This window comes from Perognathus longimembris, chromosome 20 (genome assembly GCF_023159225.1).
Source record: "Perognathus longimembris pacificus isolate PPM17 chromosome 20, ASM2315922v1, whole genome shotgun sequence".
Classification (NCBI taxonomy): Eukaryota; Metazoa; Chordata; class Mammalia; order Rodentia; family Heteromyidae; genus Perognathus; species Perognathus longimembris.
Window position 1 is genome coordinate 38,446,612 of NC_063180.1, and position 21,349 is coordinate 38,467,960.

At 39.2% G+C, this 21,349-nt stretch overlaps 1 protein-coding gene and 1 long non-coding RNA gene across 6 annotated transcripts in view; one reads left to right on the top strand and one right to left on the bottom strand.

Annotated features, from left to right (window-relative positions):
* The window catches only part of Tjp1 (tight junction protein 1), a 71,997-nt gene that overhangs the window by 32,372 nt on the left and 18,276 nt on the right, over positions 1 to 21,349 (top strand). For all 5 annotated transcript variants that reach the window (XM_048368781.1, XM_048368782.1, XM_048368778.1 and 2 more), the window contains exons 5-18: positions 40 to 319; positions 3,723 to 3,826; positions 4,396 to 4,564; positions 5,113 to 5,260; positions 7,403 to 7,542; positions 8,841 to 8,946; positions 10,262 to 10,412; positions 12,416 to 12,524; positions 13,561 to 13,780; positions 14,035 to 14,219; positions 14,318 to 14,413; positions 16,727 to 16,809; positions 18,307 to 18,517; positions 19,055 to 19,155. In XM_048368781.1, the coding sequence (XP_048224738.1) occupies positions 40 to 319; positions 3,723 to 3,826; positions 4,396 to 4,564; positions 5,113 to 5,260; positions 7,403 to 7,542; positions 8,841 to 8,946; positions 10,262 to 10,412; positions 12,416 to 12,524; positions 13,561 to 13,780; positions 14,035 to 14,219; positions 14,318 to 14,413; positions 16,727 to 16,809; positions 18,307 to 18,517; positions 19,055 to 19,155 (2,103 nt within the window). The remainder of the gene's footprint in view (positions 1 to 39; positions 320 to 3,722; positions 3,827 to 4,395; positions 4,565 to 5,112; positions 5,261 to 7,402; positions 7,543 to 8,840; positions 8,947 to 10,261; positions 10,413 to 12,415; positions 12,525 to 13,560; positions 13,781 to 14,034; positions 14,220 to 14,317; positions 14,414 to 16,726; positions 16,810 to 18,306; positions 18,518 to 19,054; positions 19,156 to 21,349) is intronic.
* Positions 16,703 to 17,109, bottom strand: LOC125368007. The gene is made up of 2 exons (XR_007214204.1): positions 17,053 to 17,109; positions 16,703 to 16,829 (listed from the first exon to the last, which is right to left on the bottom strand). It is a non-coding gene; the product is annotated as an uncharacterized LOC125368007 (long non-coding RNA).

Here is a 21,349-nt window from a genome sequence, read left to right on the forward strand (position 1 = left end):
AAATCAGCTTATAATCTTCATTGTGATTATAATTTGTAGACTATTCGAAGAAAGAAGAAAGTTCAGATACCTGTAAGTCGTCCTGAACCAGAGCCAGTATCTGATAATGAAGAAGATAGTTACGAGGAGGAGGAAGCACACGACCCTCGAGGTGGTCGCGGTGCCCTGGGTAACAGGAGGAGTGAGAAGAGTTGGGCAAGAGATAGGAGTGCAAGCAGAGAGAGGAGCTTGTCTCCACGGTCAGATAGGCGCTCCGTGGCCTCCAGTCAACCTGCCAAACCCACCAAAGTCACATTGGTGAAATCCCGAAAAAATGAAGGTATTTGCTACTAACTCTCTTCTTACTGTTTTCACATGAAGATTATAGGGCTAATTTTGGTTTTGCCCTCTTCCCATGTCCTTTGTTCTCTTGCCTTAAATCTTTTTTTTTTTTTTTCTTTCTGCCAATCCTGGGCCTTAAATTCAGGGCCTGAGCACTGCCCCTGGCTTCTTTTTGCTCGAGACTAGCACTCTGCCACTTGAGCCACCGCGCCACTTCTGGCCGTTTTCTTTATATGTGGTGCTGGGGAATCGAACCCAGGGCTTCATGTATACGAGTCAAGCACTCTTGCCACTAGGCCACACTCCCAGCCCTTGTCTTAAATCTTATTACGGCAAGCTTCAACGATTGTCCATTTTCTCTTCTTCAACCAAATTGTACTTCAAATTAGTTGTCTAGTGGTTGGATTTGGATTTATTTGTTGTGAAGAATTATATACAAAGTATGCTAATGAGATGTCACACCTCCCCAAAGTGCAGTTCAGCATGTGCATAGCTGTGTGGGCAATGGAGTGGGGCAGGCTCTTCTCTAAATGGAGGGATCGAAGAGAAGAAACCCATTGTGCACTTTTCTCCAAAATGTAATATTTCAACTTTTTTTTGGCCAGTCCTGCGGCTTGGGCTCAGAGCTTGAGCACTGTCCCTGGCTTCTCATGCATGCTAGACAAGCACTCTACTGCTAAGGCACATTCTCAGCCCCTGACTGATCAGTTTTGATTGAAAAGATTAATCAGAATACTGTGAAGGCTCACTTACACATCTGTAGTTTCTGTTCCCTCCTACAAACTTTCAGTGAACTGTGTGTGGGAGCTGTTGTTACTTTACTCACTGTTTACTCTTCAACTCCTGCTGGCCTGGTGTCTGTTCTCCTGGCTTTACACTAAGTTTAGTAGAGACATTCACTTTTCATCTTACTTTTTCAGTAAATTTCACATATTTAACTACTCCCAACCTCTAAAATACTGTCTTTTGTGTCTGTATTACTATATCCTTCTGGAGCCCTCACTTTCCTTTCCAAGTATGCTTTGCAAGTTCATTCTCATGTTATTACTCTTTTGTTCTGCAGTTTGCTTTCCCTCCCTCCCTCCCTCCCTCCCTCCCTCCCTCCCTCCCTCCCTCCCTCCCTCCCTCCCTCCTTCCCGCCTTCCCTCCTTTCCTCTGTTTCTTGATAGTCGTGGGGCTTGAACTCAGGCCTGGGTATACTGTTCCTGAACTTTTTGCTCAGGCTAGCACTTTACCACTTTGAGTCACAGGGCCACTTCCTCTCTGTCCCAGAATTGCTCCTAATACTGAACATGATTTCTTTAGGCAGTTTGGTCCTCTTACCTTAGGTCACTGCTGATAGTGGCAGTACTTGTCTGGCCCAGATCTGTGCTGCCTTGCATATTCATTTAAATGTCCCTTCAAGACCCGTCAAACTCAACACATTTCACATAAAATGCCCTTTCTTCACCTTTATAATGAAGTATTCAAAGAAATATATTTCATTCTATTTACCTTTTCCAACCAGGCACAGCACAGATGACATAGTAGTTGGTCTTGACATCTGTTCTTTTCTTGTGCACAGTAATGTGTTCTAACTTTTTAATGCCACCCCTTCTTTCTCCTCTGCCATTACCTTTTCCCATGCTGCCAACATGTTTTCAGTGAAGTTGGATCTCATGACTGATCTCTGGGTTTCTTCCAGTGGGTTCTGTAAAACTCTTCACTGACGTTTCTCCTTTTTTGAGGGGTCCCTTTCTCTTTCTTTTCATTACCAGCCACACTAGACTTAGGACCTCATACCTCATACCTGCTTTCTTTGATACTTTCTGGTGCATTTGTTTTGAACTATCTGTCAACATCTTGAGCTTCCTGCGCACAAACACACTTTACAGGTTTAACGTTAATATTTATTAAGCTTTAGTGTTTTGTTTTTCTTCTCAAGGAACCATATAGGTGTACACCACCTATAGGTGTACACCATATAGGTGTAGATCCTTGTATTTATTTCCATTATTTCAACTTCTTGTTGCATTTAGAAATTGCCACAACATTTTTCCTCTACTAGGTTGCCAGGGTACAGGGGTTGTCTCATCTGTAGCTTTATTCATAATGCCTGGTGTGTAGTTATTATATACCCAAGGAAATGCTTGGAATGAATGAATAAATGCATGAGGAATATTTGGGGCCATCTGTGCACTGGTCATTTGTAAGCTTTTAATCTTAAGTAAGAACAGTCCTTTAATCCTACGTTCTTCTGGTGTAGTGAGCATTTCCAAAGGACATAGGATTCCCTGCCCAGATTTACTAAAAGTCTGCCCTGCTTGTGAGTGCTACATATTTACTTTTAAGTTAAACTATAACTATGATAAAACTTTGAGATGCTTGAGAGGCAAGTATGTTAACCTATCTCAAATTAAAAAGAATCTCTTCTGGTTTTTTACTTTTTTGGGGGGGGGGGATTTGTTGTTTTGTTGTTTTTTAAAATGCAGTGTGACTTAAGAGTTCTTTCTGTCCTTAAAGAATGAAAAACATGCTTTTTTTTTCTATTGATAACCATACTGGTAGTTGTTGTTATTAGCTTTGTTTTGTTCTCTTCTGTTTTGTTTGAGACAAAGTCTTGCTATATATCCCAGGTTGACCTCTAACTTGGAATTCTCCTGCCTCAGTCTCCTGAGTGCTGAGGTTATGTATATTCTTTATCACAACCAACTTGTTGATTTTTTTAAGGATGTGTTTTCCATAGCCTTGCAAGAACTTGAGGAGTTCTCTGGACTCTCTTGGTATAACTTCCCCCCAGCACAGGTACAATTCATAATGCCTCCCTCTTGGATTCTTGGTTGGTTGTATGAAGGAAACAGGATCAGCATTTTATTTTACCCTTTGCTCATCCCTGCCTGGCTGGTGGTGAGCATTGCAGTAGTACGCCACAATGTGTACCAGTGCTCAGAGTGTGTCTCCCCGTGTCAGATATGAAGGATCAAAAATACTTTTGGTCTGGGAGCCAGAAGTCCATGTTTGACAACATTTATCTGTAAAATTACAAAACTTTCCAAAGTCTTTCAAATAGCAAGTAGTTTGTCATTTTAGCATTGTATACTTGAAACATTCAGAGAAGCTAATGTGTCAGTACATAGCCAGAAAGAAATGGTTTTCAGGGCTTTCTCTTTCAATAGAACTGGAAACTAGGGTGTTGATCATTTGTTTGAGCCATACATTAACATTCACTCTGCTTTCATATTGGCATTTTATCCTTTTTGATGATTAAATGGAATGCTTTATTTTTAAAGTGGCCAAAATAGTTTCATACCTTTGTGCTTTAAACAACCTTTCTTTATATAATAATTATTAGTCTTACACTTGAAAATCTACTTAAGTATCTTGGAATGTTTCACTGAAGACATTTAAATATGTTATTTCAGAATATGGTCTTCGATTGGCCAGCCATATATTTGTAAAGGAAATTTCACAAGACAGTTTGGCAGCGAGAGATGGCAATATCCAAGAAGGCGATGTTGTATTGAAGGTATAGTCATATGCTTACATTATAATGAATTCTAGATTTAATGTAAACTCTAGGATTAACATAAAATCTCTGCTTATGTTTGAAGCAGTTTGGCCAAAGAATTAAAACTCACTGTGTGAGGCTTAGTTGCCAAATGACCTTTATCCGTTACTACATGTCAACAGTGATACTTTAGGTATGGAGTTATTCTGAGGAAGTGGATGCTGCGAATATAAATCATTCATCAGTAGCAGTCCCTTTATAGGTAGATAGGCCCGTCCTTACATGTTACATATTACATATCTTTGACAATTTTTTGGGATAATTTTACAATGTTTCATTAGCTTGTTTACAAGCAGTAGAATGGGACAGGCTTTAAGGGGGGAGTTGCTAATTTGATTTTATCAGACAGACAGACAGTTTAGTAAAGATTTCACTGTTTCAGGAAAGTAAAATATTTTAATGATTTAGAAAGAAGTATAAGAGGAATCTGCTAGTTCTTGTGAACCAGGAAATAGTTGGGCTATTCCTGTACTATCATCTATACTTTGTTATTTACCTTTCAACTTATAGTTTCTTTTCTTTTGTAGATAAATGGTACTGTGACAGAAAATATGTCACTGACAGATGCAAAGACATTGATAGAAAGGTCTAAAGGCAAGTTAAAAATGGTAGTTCAGAGAGATGACCGGGCTACCCTATTGAACGTCCCTGACCTTTCTGACAGTATTCATTCTGCTAATGCCTCTGAGAGAGATGGTGAGTTTGATTCTGTTTGGAGTTTCTCACAATTTATTTCTTAAAGTATTAGAAAGATTTGACATGTCAAAGTGAAAGACAGACATTTTCAAAGTAGAAAAATTTGTAGACAGCCAGGCATATCGGGCTCATATCTGTAACCCTAACTACCTCAGAAGTAGAAATAAGAGGACTGCGATTTGAGATGTGTTTGGGCAGAAAAGTTAGACCCTATCCAAGTGTGGTAGTGCATGCCTGTAATTCCAGCTGCCTAGGAATTATAGGTATGAGGATGTATTCCGGGGCTACTTGGGTAAAAAGTGTGAGACTCTATCCAAAAAACAACTAAAGCTTGAAGGGCTGGAGGTATGGCTTAAATAAATGGTGGGTAGCACTCTTGCCTAACAAGCTCAAGGCAGCTCACAACTATTGACTTGATTACTGGCTAATGAAAATAATGCTTAAATCAGTCATTTTACATGAAATTATGCTTAGTAGCTATGTCTAATGTCATTGGTGTCCTTTACTGTAATAATTTCATGAGAAAATAACATCTTTTTATTTAACAGACATTTCAGAAATTCAGTCACTAGCATCAGATCATTCTGGTCGCTCACATGACAGACCTCCACGCCGCAGCCGGTCTCGCTCTCCTGATCAGCGATCAGAGCCCTCTGATCATTCCAGACACTCTCCCCAGCAGCCCAGCAGTGGCAGGTAACCATATCCTGTCATTTAGAATAAAGTGCTTCTATTTGCTTGGTACTTGGTAGAGTCATCATTATATAATGTATGTTCATATCAAAACCCCACATTGTACACCTTACATATCATTTTGTTTTTTATTTCTTTTGCTGGTACCAGGGTTTGAATTCAGAGTTTTGTACTCAGAGTTTTGGGTCTCTACCACTTGAGCCATACCTCCAACTAGCCTTTTACTGGTTATTTTGGTGGCTTTTTTTTTTTTTTTTTTTTGCCAGTCCTGGGGCTTAGACTCAGGGCCTGAGCTCTGTCCCTGGCTTCTCTTTGCACAAGGCTAGCACTCTACCTCTTGAGCCACAGTGCCACTTCCGGCCTTTTCTGTTTATGTGGTGCAGGGAATCGAACCCAGGGCTTCATGCATGCAAGGCAAGCACTCTACCGCTAAGCCATATTCCCAGCCCCCTTTTGATGGCTTTAAACCTTGATCTTCCTGATCTCAGCCTCCTAGGTAGCTGCATTTCCGGGTATAAGCCACTGGCACCTGGCACACTTTAGGTTTCTGAATTGTTTTGTATACTTTAGAATCTGCTGTTACCTGTTGAGAATAATAAATAACCTATTGAGAATGATAAATAATGTAAATTGTTAGAGGAAATAAAATGCACATTTCTATGGTCTTTGAAGCCATACTCCCTAGTTTCTAGTCCCGGAGTTGCCACCAGAAGTTAAATAAGCAGAACAACACACAATAGTTACGCTGTAGTAGTAGTAAGGGTAGTAGTAAGTTAGTTTCCAAATGGGCATCTAAATCTGCAATGCAGTGTGTCATTGTTAGCAGGAAGATTTAAATGTTTGAGTGAGATGTTTCCAGCCAAAATACAGGTATTGCGCCATGTTAAGATTGGGATCAAAGACTCCTTACTATGTAGAATTCACTTGATTATGGCAGAATTTTTCAGGAGTAAGTCTTAATAACGTATGCACAGAAGTTATATTTTATGTCCTCTTGGCTTGGGAGGACAGCCTTAACTTTTACAAACTTGGAGTTTAGGTGACATTTTCATAAAATTGTAAGTAGGGGACACATTGGGCAAATGACACAACCATTTCAGCACAAGTTGATCACAATGTAGTACTGATGGAGAGCCTTTACTGTGTGAGCTGCTATGCTAGTGCGCACACAAGAGGGTTTTTTCATGGTTTTTTGGGACGGGGTGACAGGGGGGACTGGGCTCAAAATTGTTTCATTGCATACAACCATTTGTACTGTTTCGGAAAAGTTATTTTGTTCTATAGGTCTGATTTGCTTAACACCATAGCCACTAGCCATGTCTGGCAGTTGAACACTTAAGAGTCCAAATTGAATCTGTTTTGGGGATGGTTAAGGGGGGCACACAGAAATGGTGGTACAAAGGGTGAACAGTGGTACTCAGTAGACACTGTTGAAAATGAACTGTACAGCTAGTGGGTGGGCACAGGAGAGAAAAACGGAAAAGGCAAAGGAAGGTGTGATGTCATTTTGAAAAAAAAAAAAAAAAGAAATGTAATTACCCTAAATGGTAACTCCTCTATATAACACTCCAATAACAATAAAATCTTACTTTTAAAAGTCCAAATTGAGGTGGATTCTAATTGAGATGCCATTGGATTTTGAAGACAACACAAGGAATATAGTACACTTCACTAGTTACTTTATTGACTACAGTATGAAATATTTTAAAATGTATTGATTCCTTCTCATTTTGACATGGGTACAAGAAAATTTTAATTAATGTAGCTGCTCACTCTACTTGGATTGAGTAAGGCTGCTCCGCATTCTCTGTATCATTGAATGCTACCTCCATCTTTTGGTAGGTAGTGAGAATGCACAGAAAGGAACAATAATTTTTCCAGTGCCAAGTCTATAATAAACTTTGCTACCGTGACTGTATTTTTCCATTTTCATTTTTGTTGCATAGATACTTACCTATTTACGTGGTTTCAATCTTAAACTATTCTTTTAACTGCTAGGCAATTAAAATAGTTCACCATATTTTGTTAAAACAGATTCCTTCCCACTGTTATTGAAGTTGTCTTCCCTTTTCCTGCACTGTTCTTGGACAAGTGACTTTCAGAATTATTTTAAGCTTTTTTGTTTTCTATTTTAATCATATGTAGCCTCCGGAGCAGAGAGGAAGAGAGAATTTCTAAACCTGGCGCTCTCTCAACTCCAGTAAAGCATGTAAATGATCACACACCCAAAGCTGTGGAAGAAGTTACAGTTGAAAGAAATGAGAAGCAAACACCTACTCTCCCAGGTCAGCGTAACAAAATAGCAAGTGCAAAAGTGTTTGTAATCAAGCTCTGGTAATTGTCAGAATACAAGGAGGATTTCAAAGATGCAACTTTTACTACCTATATGTAAATGTTTCTGTATATTTAACTTTGAATGTTTTCCTTATAGATGCGAGGTTGCTTATTAGTAGCCTTCCTTGAATGCTTTTATTTTTTCTAACAAAATATTTGGTGAACAGCTACTTGGAGTGAGTAAAGCTCTTCTCCTGAACTGTTTACTCTTAAAAGACAAAAGGTTATTAGGAGACTAGGATCAGTAGAACATTTGCCTAGCAGGCACAGGCCCTGGGTTCAATACCTAGTACTCCAAAAAGAAAAGGAGAAACATTAGATCAGCTTCAACAATTTAAAAACAAAAACAATTTTACTAATTAGTACTGTTCTTACAAGAACTTTATGAAGTATACCTTGTCAACTATTTGGAGGATCCAGACTGAGAATTTGCCAAGGTTTGAAATCAGTTGCCCCAAAGGCCTAGAGACTGTTGCTAAGAATGTGTTTCATTTCCTTCTCTCTTACCTGTCTTTCTCTGCTTGGTTAATGGAAGAAATGCGGATACTTAAAAAACAAATTCACTATGATGAAGAATAGTGGCTATGTTGTCAGTTTTTGTTTTTGTTGGTACAGGATTTGAACTCAAGGTTTCACATTTATTAGGTGCTCTACCACTTAAGCCACTCCTCTAGCCCTTGTTTTTCTTACAGGGTCTCACTCTTGGCTGGGGCTGACCTCACCACATTCCCTCTGTTTACACTTCCCACGTAACTAGGATAACAGCACAGTTGCACCCAACTTTTGTATTGGTTGAGTTGACGCCTTGTGAACAAAATTTTTGCCCAGACTGGCCTCAAACCACAGTCTTCCTGATCCCAGCCTTCCAAGTCGCTTGGATTATAGGTGTGAGCCAGTGCACATCACTTAAGTGGACAGTCTTAACAAAGAAAAGTTAGAGATTGTCTTATTCTGTTTTTCTTTTGTGGAGAACATTGAATATTCAGATCTAAACAGCTTGGAGCTGTGAGAAGCACAGGTGACCCTATGACATGCATACTGTTAGAAAGACTGCAGAATTTATAACTGTGACAAGTACTCTGTGTCCTCATATATATATATATATATATGTATACATATATTCATCATATCTTATTTTTGCTGATGAATCATACATGTTTCTGTATTATTGTATTTGGTTTTCACTAGTTGCTTGTAGTATTGTTTTTATTAAATGATTCCTGCATGGTTTAAATTTCCTTTCTCTTAGAACCAAAGCCTGTGTATGCCCAAGTTGGACAACCAGATGTGGATTTGCCTGTCAGTCCTGCTGATGGTGTCCTGCCTAATTCAACCCATGAAGATGGTATTCTTCGGTAAGGCAACTTTCAAATTATACTGTCTTCTTTGTCTATTAGTAAACATTTTTCAGAGGAAGAATTTAATTAGAAAACTGTTATTGCATATACATTTTTAAAATCCTGTGATTTAAAAGATATTCTAAGGGTTTTCTCTTATTTAGCAGTCTTTTATATGATAGTACATTTTAGAAAAGATTATAGAAAGGGAGATTTTTTTTGGAGTGATTCTTGTTATCTCCTATCTAAATTTTAGGTCAGTATAAAATGCTTTTATTCAAACATCACAATTTTCAGAAACATTTTATGTGCCCTAACATTAAATAAACAGACAACTATATACATAAATATTTGTCAATCCTCGGGATTTTTTTTTTTTTTTAAGAAAAGCTGTTTGGTCTAATAATTTGAGTAGCTGTGATTTAAGAGAGAAAGGACTTAGATTTTTCTCTCCCAGCTGCTGGCACTTACTACATATTCAATAAACAGTTGTTGAATGAATAAGAAAAAAAAAGAGAAGGAATTCTAAAACATACCTGATATTTGGGATGATGTGTATTGGTAAGGGACGCGAGAAAGGAAATGTAAAGGGTAATTTGTAATTTAAATATTTCTGCGCAGCTGATGTCTTATAAGACATCAGTGTTTGTTTTAGGCTGTCAATGAGTTTTAGCACTACTCTAGAGGGACCTGCATGTGTCTGTTTTTTCAGTTCTCTTTCTAACAAGGATGAAGCAGAGATTAGATACTGTTGAGTGACTGTAAGCTATCTGTTTTAAAATTCATAGTGTTCCAGTGTAAGTGAAATACCCCGTGACCCGCCACTATCAGCTGCACAGGTCAATGGGAAGGGGAGACTTTAGTGCATAGGGGCCTGGTTTTGACTCTCTAGTAGTAGAATGAGTTGCTGCAGTGTCTACTTCTGTGAGACTTTTTATGTACTATGTGGAGATAGAATGATGTGAATTGGTATGGAAGAAAAAGAGAGAAAGCTTTATTCTAATCATTGGTAACGCTTCATATGTATATATCCAGGAATCTTGAGAGTTGTGAAAATACTGTTTATAGGAAAATGTTATAAATTGAGTTAATGTGACATAGTGCTTCCATGTCACATTTTAATAATTCTAACACTTGGTTTATCAGAAGTTGAAAGTGCTGTTAAATCTGATTTTGAATTGTAATACTAAGTTTTATTTGATAATTAGTATTCTGTAGAAGGTTTTAGAAATCAAGTCCTTTGTTTCATCTGAATATAGTTTTTACTGTAGCAGCTTGCTGTAACTTTTCAAGTTTCTACTAATTGTTTCAAATGAAATATCTGTTTTTACAGGCCCAGCATGAAATTGGTAAAATTCAGAAAAGGAGATAGTGTGGGTTTGCGGCTAGCTGGAGGCAATGATGTTGGGATATTTGTAGCTGGTGTTCTAGAAGATAGCCCTGCAGCGAAAGAAGGCTTAGAAGAAGGCGATCAAATCCTCAGGGTATGTCAGTGTATCAATTTACATGGATCGCTGGAAGAAGATGCCAGACCACATTAAACTTAGTGTTTTAATTAGATTGTCATCTGTGTATAGGCTCTTGTGGTAGTTAAGCTTCCAAACATAGCGTATCAGGTCTGACTTGTGTTGGACTGGTCTTACATTTGCTCTCATTCACTGCCATGTTGTGTTGTGTGTGCGGTATGATGCTAGAACCCACAGTGTCAGATTCCTGTAGTACTGAGCAGGTAATCTTAAAGTTCAGTTAAACATGCAGATTGGCAAGATGCCACAAACCTCAGCTTGCCAGACGGCAGCATCAGGCGTTCTTCCTCCATGGGAGTGATCTTTGTAGTATTGCCACACACCCTCTAGAACCTTCTTTACCCCAGATAATGACTCATATCCAAAGAGGAGGCATTTGCCACATATGAAGTCACCCTGGCTCTGTAGCTTCACACTCCACGAGAAGCCGGATCACTCACAGAGCCTGGCAAGCCTGGGTTCAATGTAGTCTCTCAATGGTGTCTTTCCTTTTCCCTTTCTGAGGGAACTCTGTTCCTCCCTACTCATTTTACTATGAACAGTGTTATCTAGTAACGATACTATCTTTATCAGCCTCTCATTTCTCATTTTAGAATATCCAAATCTCCATTTGATTTCTGTACATCAGCTGTATCCCATTTTAATTAAAAGATCAAATCTGCCATGAGAGTTCCCTCATTTTCTCTATCCTTCTCCCTCAAAGTGGCGTTGCTGCCTCTCTTCTGCTCTCTTTGCTTTCATAGGGCCTTCTGCCTGTGTGCTGAATTCAGACTCTTGTCTATTCTAGGATCTTGCACCTTTGTCCCTTCTCTCCCTTCCTCCTCTCTTGCTCTTCATCTGTTTTCTTCTGTCTTGTTTGTCCGTTTCACTACTTGAGCTTATTTAAGGAATGGTTGAATCCCCTCCTACTTTCCTTCCAGTCGTGGTGGTCAAGGTTTTCATCGTAACCACTGCCATCATCATACAAACAACATCATTTCTTAGCAGAGTTAGATTGTTGTGATCCTTCCTGAAGTCTGTTTTATATTCGCTACCCCAGTTGTAAGGGCTGAAGACATTGCTCAAGTCAGGAGTGCCTGCCTAGCAGTCACTAAGCCCTGAATTCAAAACCCACTAAAGTTCAATACCACTAAAAATAAAAATCAATTAGTGTTATTATAAAAGTGAGTAGTATATGTTGGTTGGTTGGCTTTTGTTTTGTTTCTTCGTTTTTAATGTGGGAAATTTCCAAAAGGCAGAAAGAAGGGCCCTTCTCCACCTCATGGTGACATTTTGAGAGCTTTCATTTTAGTACCTTGGAACTTGTGATACAAGTTAATTGCAAGTAAATGACTTGCCTACTTACAGAGTTATGGTTACAGGATTGCCACAATGCATAATTATTTTTTAAATTTTTTTTATTTTTTGCCAGTCCTGGGCCTTGGACTCAGGGTCTGAGCACTGTCCCTGGCTTCTTTTTGCTCAAGGCTAGCACTCTGCCACTTGAGCCACAGCGCCACTTCTGGCCATTTTCTATATATGTGGTGCTGGGGAATTGAACCCTGGACTTCATATATATGAGGCAAGCATTCTTGCCACTAGGCCAGATTCCCAGCCCCACAATGCATAATTTTTAAATCCTGTTTTCTTTTGATTTCTTTTATAGCAACTAGTAGAAAGTAGGACTCTACATAGAATTAATAATACAAGATTTAAAGTAAAAAGATTTCACAATAATAAAAGTCTCTTATCTAAATTGGTTAAATTTTACAGTAGATGATCTTTAATGCCACTTAATTCACATCTTTACTCACTTTATTTACTTGGTTTCTGCTTATTTTAAATTAAAGCGTATTTTCTCCAAAACAAAATAAAGTTTCTTTCCTTTTAAGAATGCAATATTTTCAAATTAGGTAGACTCTGAAATGCACTTACATACTTAAAAGCAGCAAAGGCTCATGTGTGCACTCTTACTTTAATAGGTAAATAATGTAGATTTCACCAATATCATACGAGAAGAAGCTGTTCTTTTCCTCCTTGACCTCCCTAAAGGTGAAGAAGTGACCATACTGGCTCAGAAGAAGAAAGATGGTAAGATTGGCCCAGAGAATGGAGAAAGAAAAGCAGTAGGAATTTTGAGGACTTTCATAGAGATTCAGTTTTTTTTTTTTAATGAATTGGGGCTGACCATGGTAGTACAGGCCTGTAATACCAGCACTCAGGAGCCTAAGACATCCTGGGGAACCCAGCAAAAACAAACAAAAATACCAGTGACAATTCTATTTGTTGCTTTCAGAGATACGTTTATTTAAGTTATTTAGAGGCACACTGTGCTCATCAGCAGTGCACAATGATAGGATCAGTATTTATGGCATCCTCATTTAATTAAGATGCCAGTGAACCCTTTACAGAAGTCATAAAAATTTTTTTATTACCCATCGGAACTATAGAAAATATTCACGTATAGCTTCCAAGTTTTATTGTGATGTTTTCTAAGCAGTGCATTGAGGTACTTGGCTGTGCTGAATATATTTATTACGGAGGAGATTTTCCAGCCTTCGCAATATTAACGGTTTCGATTGGGAATTCCTGCTTCTTTGTACACTGGGTGTTTTAGAACATTCTGAGCCTTTCTCGCTATGGGAGATGTTGTTAGCATACTTCTCCTGCCCCTTCAGCTCACAGTTGGAACGTTCAGAGTACCTCCACATGCTGGCAAGAAGGAGTGCCTGAGAAGGGAAGAGAAGGGGGAGCACAGACACCCTTGTGAGAATCACTGACTTCAAATGTGGAATAAATAGAAATGATTCTGGGTATTGAACTCAGGGCCTTGGACTTGCTGGGAAGCACTGGATCCCTTGAGCCAGGCCTCTAGCCCAGGTGTAATATGACTTTGTGCAGATTACTTTGATCTGTTTCTGGATCCTTTTTCTTAAGTGCAAAATGAGATGCTAAGTCAGCATTTCATGAGGCAGTGGTAGGTGTGTACATGGGAAGAAGTGCTCACACAACACTTGATAGAACAAAAGCTGAACATTTGCTGGATCTCAGGGTGTTTGCGTAATGTCTCGCTACAGGTTGATTACTTACCTACCACGTATTCATAATGTGTTTTGATTCCTCTTAGTTTATCGTCGAATTGTGGAATCAGATGTAGGAGATTCTTTCTATATTAGAACCCATTTTGAATATGAAAAGGAATCTCCCTACGGGCTTAGTTTTAACAAAGGAGAGGTGTTCCGTGTCGTGGATACTTTGTACAATGGAAAACTGGGCTCGTGGCTTGCCATTCGAATTGGCAAAAATCATAAGGAAGTGGAACGAGGAATCATCCCCAATAAGAACAGGTATGGATTAAATAACCAATAGGAAACTGCAGTCTTCCTGGGAAATTCTAGTAGTGGGAAGAGAATTACTTTTCATTGTATTCACTGAAACCTAACTGACTTAGTTGTACAAACCCCTTATTATATTGTAATGTTGAGATTCAAACTGCGTGTGAACTTCCATCCAGTACTTTGACATTTTGCTTTATTGTGATTCTTTGTCCATGTTGGGTTTTAAATAATTTTTTTAAAAAAATCTGTCCTTTCTTGCATAGAGCTGAGCAGTTAGCCAGTGTACAGTACACACTTCCAAAAACAGCAGGAGGAGACCGTGCAGACTTTTGGAGATTCCGAGGTCTTCGCAGCTCCAAGAGAAATCTTCGGAAAAGCAGAGAGGACTTGTCAGCTCAGCCAGTTCAAACCAAGTTTCCTGCTTATGAAAGGGTTGTTCTCCGAGAAGGTAATTTGTTCCCGTAGATTAACCTAATATCTTTAATGTTTGTATGTTAGAAAGAAAAGGGTAAAGTATGTTGTTTTTTCATCTTAATTTCTCCCCAGCTGGATTCTTGAGGCCTGTAACCATCTTTGGACCAATAGCGGATGTTGCCAGAGAAAAATTGGCAAGAGAAGAACCAGATATTTATCAGATTGCAAGTAAGTAGCTTCAAGATTGAATTAAGGTGAGCTTTGAAGCTCTTTACCAATTAGCTCCCTGAAAAGGATGGATCTTACCCATTCATTTGATGAAAGGAAGGCTTTTTGTAAGTGAGAAATTTGCAGTTTTGCTTGGCCCATCTTATAATCTGAGGGAATCCTGAGTGTTTGTGTTCCCCTTCTATCCATTCCCTTCGATGAGAAGAAACACTGCTAATGAGATTGGCCATGCGGGTATGAAGACTGCTTAGCGCACAATCTCCTTTATCCTCACGATGCAGGTAGGAGTTCAGGTATCCACATTGAAGCCCAGTGGCCTAAGCTGGTTGGTTGTATTCAGGCCCAAGCAACTCTGTATTCTAAACTTTCCTATTGAGCAGCAAGAGGCGGCATTGATCTCAACCCTCTTTGGCTCTAGTTCAGTGCTTTTAATCATTAAACAGAAAGACTGAAATATATAAATACATACAGAGGATAATAAAGCATGATTGATGCTATTAGTAGTTACCACAGACATTTATAGTAATGTGAAAAGTAGCAACTGTAGCATCAGTACTTTGCCTGCCAAATATGTTTTGTTCACAGAGCCAGAGCCTTTGTTTGACTAGTTTGGGTATTCTGTAGTTTATACAGACATAACCATGACCAATCTGGCTTGCTTTAAAAATTCCATGCAGAAATGTAAACTGCATTATTTTAGTTATAAAAATACTACTCTGAAGCTGGCACTGTTGGCTCATACCTAAATCCTACCTACTCATGTATGTAAACTGAGATTTGAGGACTGGTTTGAAGCTAGTCCAGGCAAGAAAGTACCAGGAGTTTCTTTATACTTCTTGTAACATTTGCTAACTACATAGTGTTACAGGATCACACCAATACCTTTTTTGGATTGCTTTTTATTTGGTTGATCATAAAGTCGTGAGTGAATAATGTTTTCTAAAAGTCACATTTGCAGACATAGGATAATAAAATTGGAGCAAATTAGAAATTGTTATTCTGATTGCTCCTTCTGCTTGTTAGGATTTTTTGTTGCTGTTTTAGAAGTCTTTGAACCATTGTTTGTAGATGGTACTTGTAGAAGTTTGTTAGTGACTCCATTTATAATCAAATTTAAGAGGAGAACTAGGTGAAGCAGTTACAAAGATTTCCAGAGCTCAGTTTTGGGGGAGGGCTAATACTTGAGTCAGGTTACTCCACACCCAAGCTGTCATAATCAGGGATTGGTTAGCTTAGTGTCACTCCTCAGTGGACGTGCCTGCCCTTCCATCCTTTTCTGATCTGAAACCCACATTCCCTTGTGATGGTCGTAAGTATTTCTCAGTGAAGAGCCCTAGAACTTGAAGCTTTTTAGCATTGTTGCTGATGGTTTATGAACCTGCTAATGCCTTGGCTCCTCAGCTCAAACACTGGCTGGGCAGGGCCCAGTATAGGAGAGGCCTCTTTCCTCACAATGTGCCCTGTAATGGTATTTTCTCTGTGTGTCACAATGTGGGAACAGGAAGCCCCTGCCAAGCCATATTTGGAGCCTCAGGCAAAAGAAAAATGTTCATATCTTTGTTTGCATTTATGAATTTCTAGTGGCTAACTTTCCCTCAGAATATTCAAGTAATTGGATAAGCACTGGGAAAACAATAAACATGGGGAAACTCATACATACTATTTTAAGTTTAGGTATTTTATTTACATCAAACGCAAAATTTTACTTTTCTGGAAGACTCATTGATACAGCTTATAGGAAAATGTTAATGTCTTTGAGAGAATTGCCACATTTCATTGTTTCTCTTGGCCAACTGATGATCTTTAACTAATTTTTACTCAAGTTGCACTTACTAATTGATTCTAAGAATTTCGATAGGTTGTCCATTACGATTTTTTTATTTATCATTTTTTCAAAATTACCATGTCATATTATTATTTGTCTTGATTACTAAGAATCCTTATTCCCTTTTTTGCATCCCAGGCAAGTGCCTCATTTGCTTCCTTCCAGTCCTGATGCCATTGGGAAGCATTGTCTAACCCAGTCTGGTTCTTAAGTGGGTTGGGGTAGGGGAGTGGCTTTCACAGTGCATGAAGAGAGGTGCTTAGGGGCTGAGGTATCTGCTTATCTGCTCCAGACCTCTACTGAACAGACCATAATGCACAAGACAGTCCCCTCAGCTAGCCATAGGATTCAGAATTTCTGTTGTGCCTAGTAGTTGGGAACTTCTGATATAACCAATGAAAATATTCTCTCTCTCTCTCTCTTCTCTCTCTCTCTCTCTCTCTCCTCTCTCTTGTCTCTCTCTCGTCCTGACCTGACTTTGTGAATAGAGAGTGAACCACGAGATGCTGGAACTGACCAACGTAGCTCTGGTATTATTCGCCTTCATACAATCAAGCAAATAATAGATCAAGTAAGTTATTAAAGATGGACCTAAGGGCTGGGAATATGGCCCAGTGGCAAGAATGCTTGCCTCATATACATGAAGCCCTGGGTTCGATTCCTCAGCACCACATATATAGAAAAGGCCAGAAATGGCACTCTGGCTCAAGTGGCAGAGTGCTAGCCTTGAGCAAAAAGAAGCCAGGGACAGTGCTCAGGCCCTGAGTCCAAGCTCCAGGACTGGCTAAAAAATAAAGATGGACCAAAGATGGACCTAAGCTGGGGCACTGGTGGCTCACACTTGTAATCCTAGCTGCTCTGGAGGCTGAGATCTAAGGATCACTGTTCATAGCCAATCGGTGCAGGAAACTCTTATCTCCAATCAGTCACTAGAAAACCAGAAGTGGCAATGTGGCTGAAAGTGGTAGAGTGCTAGCCTTGAGCAAAAGAGCTCAGAGATAGTGACCAGCCCGAGTTCAAACCCCAGGATCCACAACAACAATAAAAGATTGACCTATTTGCTTTAAAAGTTACAATGTGGGGCTGGAAATATGGCTTAGTGGTAGAGTGCTTGCCTCGTATACATGAAGCCCTGGGTTCGATTCCCCAGCACCACATATATAGAAAATGGCCAGAAGTGGCACTGTGGCTCAAGTGGCAGAGTGCTAGCCTTGAGCCAAAAGAAGCCAGGGACAGTGCTCAGGCCCTGAGTCCAAGGCCCTGGACTGGCAAAAAAAAAAAAAAGTTACAATGTTTGTGTTTCTGAGTAAGAAAAGATACTTGATTAATTTGAAAGCAGAAGGCAGTTTTCCTCAGATTGTAATTGATACACCATAAGCAAATTAAGCCCTTAACAAAAGTAATTAATAATAATCACTTTCAAGGGAGTATGTATTATAAGCAGCAAAAGGTGATCCTTTAGAGGCCTGGGGATATGGCCTAGTGGCAAGGGTGCCTGCCTCATATACATGAGGCCCTGGGTTCGATTCCCCAGCACCACATACACAGAAAATGGCCAGAAGTGGCACTGTGGCTCAAGTGGCAGAGTGCTAGCCTTGAGCCAAAGGAAGCCAGGGACAGTGCTCAGGCCCTGCGTCCAAGCCCCAGGACTGGCCAAAAAACAAAAAATAATAAAATAAAATAAATAAATAAAATAAAAAGGTGATCCTTTATTACTGCAACCATATATGATGTTCAGATAAAATAACAATATTCAGTAGTGTAACTCAAGGTGCACTTATGCTAGAGAGAATACGAGGAAAATTAAATTGATGAGCTTATTTTCATGGAGCAAAGATAATAGTATCAACTTGTTTGTATTGTAGGTATGTCTTTAAAAATACACTGATTTTTTTTTTAAAGTATGCTACAAATTAACTTCTGGTTACATCTTTTTTTTTTAACATGTTCTTCTAAGATATCCTAGAAAAGTTGTATTAAAATTGATATATAGTTATAAGCTGTGGTCCTTTTGAAGATAAGTCTTAGTTAATGGTGTCTTACATATATAATATTTTTCTTTCTCCAGGACAAACATGCTTTGTTAGATGTAACACCAAATGCAGTTGATCGTCTAAATTATGCCCAGTGGTATCCAATTGTTGTATTCCTTAACCCGGATTCTAAGCAAGGTGTGAAAACAATGAGAATGAGGTTATGTCCAGAATCTCGGAAAAGTGCTAGGAAACTATACGAACGATCTCATAAACTTCGCAAAAATAATCACCACCTTTTTACAAGTGAGTAATATCAATTTTTCTTTTAGCTTAAAATGTCCAGGCAACAGTACATAGACAAAAATATTACATTGTTCAAATACTAAAACTTATATGATCTTTGCTTGGAAAGCTTCAAGTCATGTGAAAGAGCCGAAAGGAAATGTTTGGTGAATAAAAGGGAAGTGTGCAATGCCCCAAGTAGAAATTTCAAATGTTTTTAATCCTCCAGTACCATCTTTTTCAGTAATAATGGTGAAAAAAAAACAAATCCGGGCTGGAAATATGGCAGAGTGGCAAGAGTTCTTGACATATACATGAAGCCCTGGGTTCGATTCCCCAGCACCACACATATAGAAAACGGCCAGAAGAGAGGCACTGTGGCTCAAGTGGTAGAGTGCTAGCCTTGAGCAAAGAGAAGCCACGGACAGTGCTCAGGCCCTGAGTCCAAGGCCCAGAACTTGCACACAAAAAAACAACAACAACAAAACCAAACCCGGCTGAGTGAATTATGACTGTGTTGGCAGTTTTGTAACTATAAAACTATTCATTTCTTTTCAGCTACAATTAATTTAAATTCAATGAATGATGGTTGGTATGGTGCATTGAAAGAAGCAGTTCAACAACAACAGAACCAGCTGGTGTGGGTTTCAGAGGGAAAGGTAAGACTTTTCTTACTAGTTGACCCATTCATTAAATTTTGTAACTATCCAAGGAAGCCTTTGAGTTACCATTATTTTCTTACTGGATGGAGGCAGAGTATCTTTGGAAAATTAGCTTTTGTGTTTTTATCATTTGTATGTAGGGGTGATAAAAGCTATTTTCATTATTATTTTTTTTTTTTTTGGCCAGTCCTGGGCCTTGGACTCAGGGCCTGAGCACTGTCCCTGGCTTCTTCCCGCTCAAGGCTAGCACTCTGCCACTTGAGCCACAGCGCCGCTTCTGGCCGTTTTCTGTATATGTGGTGCTGGGGAATCGAACCTAGGGCCTCATGTATCCGAGGCAGGCACTCTTGCCACTAGGCTATATCCCCAGCCCCGATAAAAGCTATTTTCAATGCTAAGAGATTCTGAAATTTCCTTCCCTATTGAATTGCCACTCCCGTGGGATTTTTTGTGAAGAATTCTCAGATTCTAATGAAAACCAATTCCCTTTGAACCTGAGTTCAATTTTCTGTGAAAATGGAGGACTTAGGCCTGGCCTGAGCATCACAGAGTGCTGTCTGTGGCATACTTTAGTCAGGACTTGGTCCTGACGTGGGGCGCGCACTAGGTGGGAAATCACGGCCACCCCTCCCTCGGGGACTGCCATAGTAGCCACCAGCATGTTAAAGACCATGAGAGGCCTCATAAATATTTCAAGTTTTTACCTTGGGAACATTTTCCCTCGTTAGCACCTGCTATAACCTCCTCAAGCTGGGAAGTATTCAGTACAGCAGATATTTTCTGGTTTTGAGTTTTGATTTTGTATACACCCAAATGGCCAGCATAAAATAATTGCTTTGTATAATCAGCCTATATTTGTAGCAGTCCTTGATGGAAAGGATCTTTGTATCTTACTTGGAGAGTGTATCACTTCTCAAAGTACATTGTTAAAGGAGGCTTGGTTTTTAATGCCTTTTATCTTCTTTACATCAGTGTAATATTAGTAAGTTGGGTTGTTAGGGAAGATTTTTTTTTTGTTCCTTTTTTTTTTTTTTTTTAATTTCCTCGTTGGTTTGGTTTTTGTTGTGTTTTGCCACCTGCATGGCTCTATGGTCGTCCTCTGCCTGGCTGGTAGTGCATGATGCATGAGTAGGACCATGTGCCCCTTCCCAGACACACACAGCCTCTGCAAGCAGGGGCTCCTAGTGTTTACAGCTAGCGGTGCTGTCGCGGTGCTCAGCTATGAGGAAGCAGCAGAACCACACTGTTTTTCATCATACGCTATTTGGGGGTGGGCTATGCTGGTGAGAGGCTGAGATCTCTCTGTGTAACTTAAATGGCAGCAGAGACACCGGAACAGAAAATTCAAGGTGAGGGGGAAAAAGCACTACACTGTAGTAACAAACACAGTTACCACGTTTTACTTTTGTGACATTTGTAAAAGAAAATAATTGCAGTCTTTGCTCTACTAAACTTCTGTAAACTATATGCAGTTCTGTTAGTCCCTTGTCAGGTAGAATATTAATGGCTTTCACAGTAAACTTTAGAAACAAGTCTAAATCTTTTCTCCTGAGAGATGGGTTTTTTTAAGTCACAATCTTAATTTTCTAAAATATCTCTTTGGAATATTTTATACACTTCCTTTCTTTGCTTGCCTTTACAATACAGATCTGACTCCAGTCTTTTATTTGGGGAAACAGGTCATTTACTATTGAATAGATGGATGCATTTTGAAAATAAGAAAAGTTGTTAATTTAAATCAGCCTTGATTTCTGTTCCTGCCCCTTTCCATCTAAGTGTATTTTATCAGACTATAAAGAAAAAAAACTTCCTTTCAGGTTGGCTTTCCTAAACTATTTTGATCTAATTGCTGGAAAGAGTTTCCTTTTATGCAGAATCGGAAACACTCTTAATTACATGTTTCCTTCTGAATCAAGAGAAGTCTTCTTGGAACATCTTTATCATGTAGATGTAACTAACATTTCCTGGTTTCAAACAACTCATGGTTCTTGCTTATTTGTGCGTTTCAAACCAGGTATAGAAACTAGGTAGACTGGTGAATTCTCAATTCCTCTTCCCCAGGCTTTAAATATTTCCCTGGCAAGTTAAAAACTAGAACTAGATAGCAGGGATGCATTCTTCTGCAGCAGCCATTAACAGCATTTAGAAGCCAGTGAGGCTTTAGGCCCTGGATTCTCTCTCCCCCCAGCCT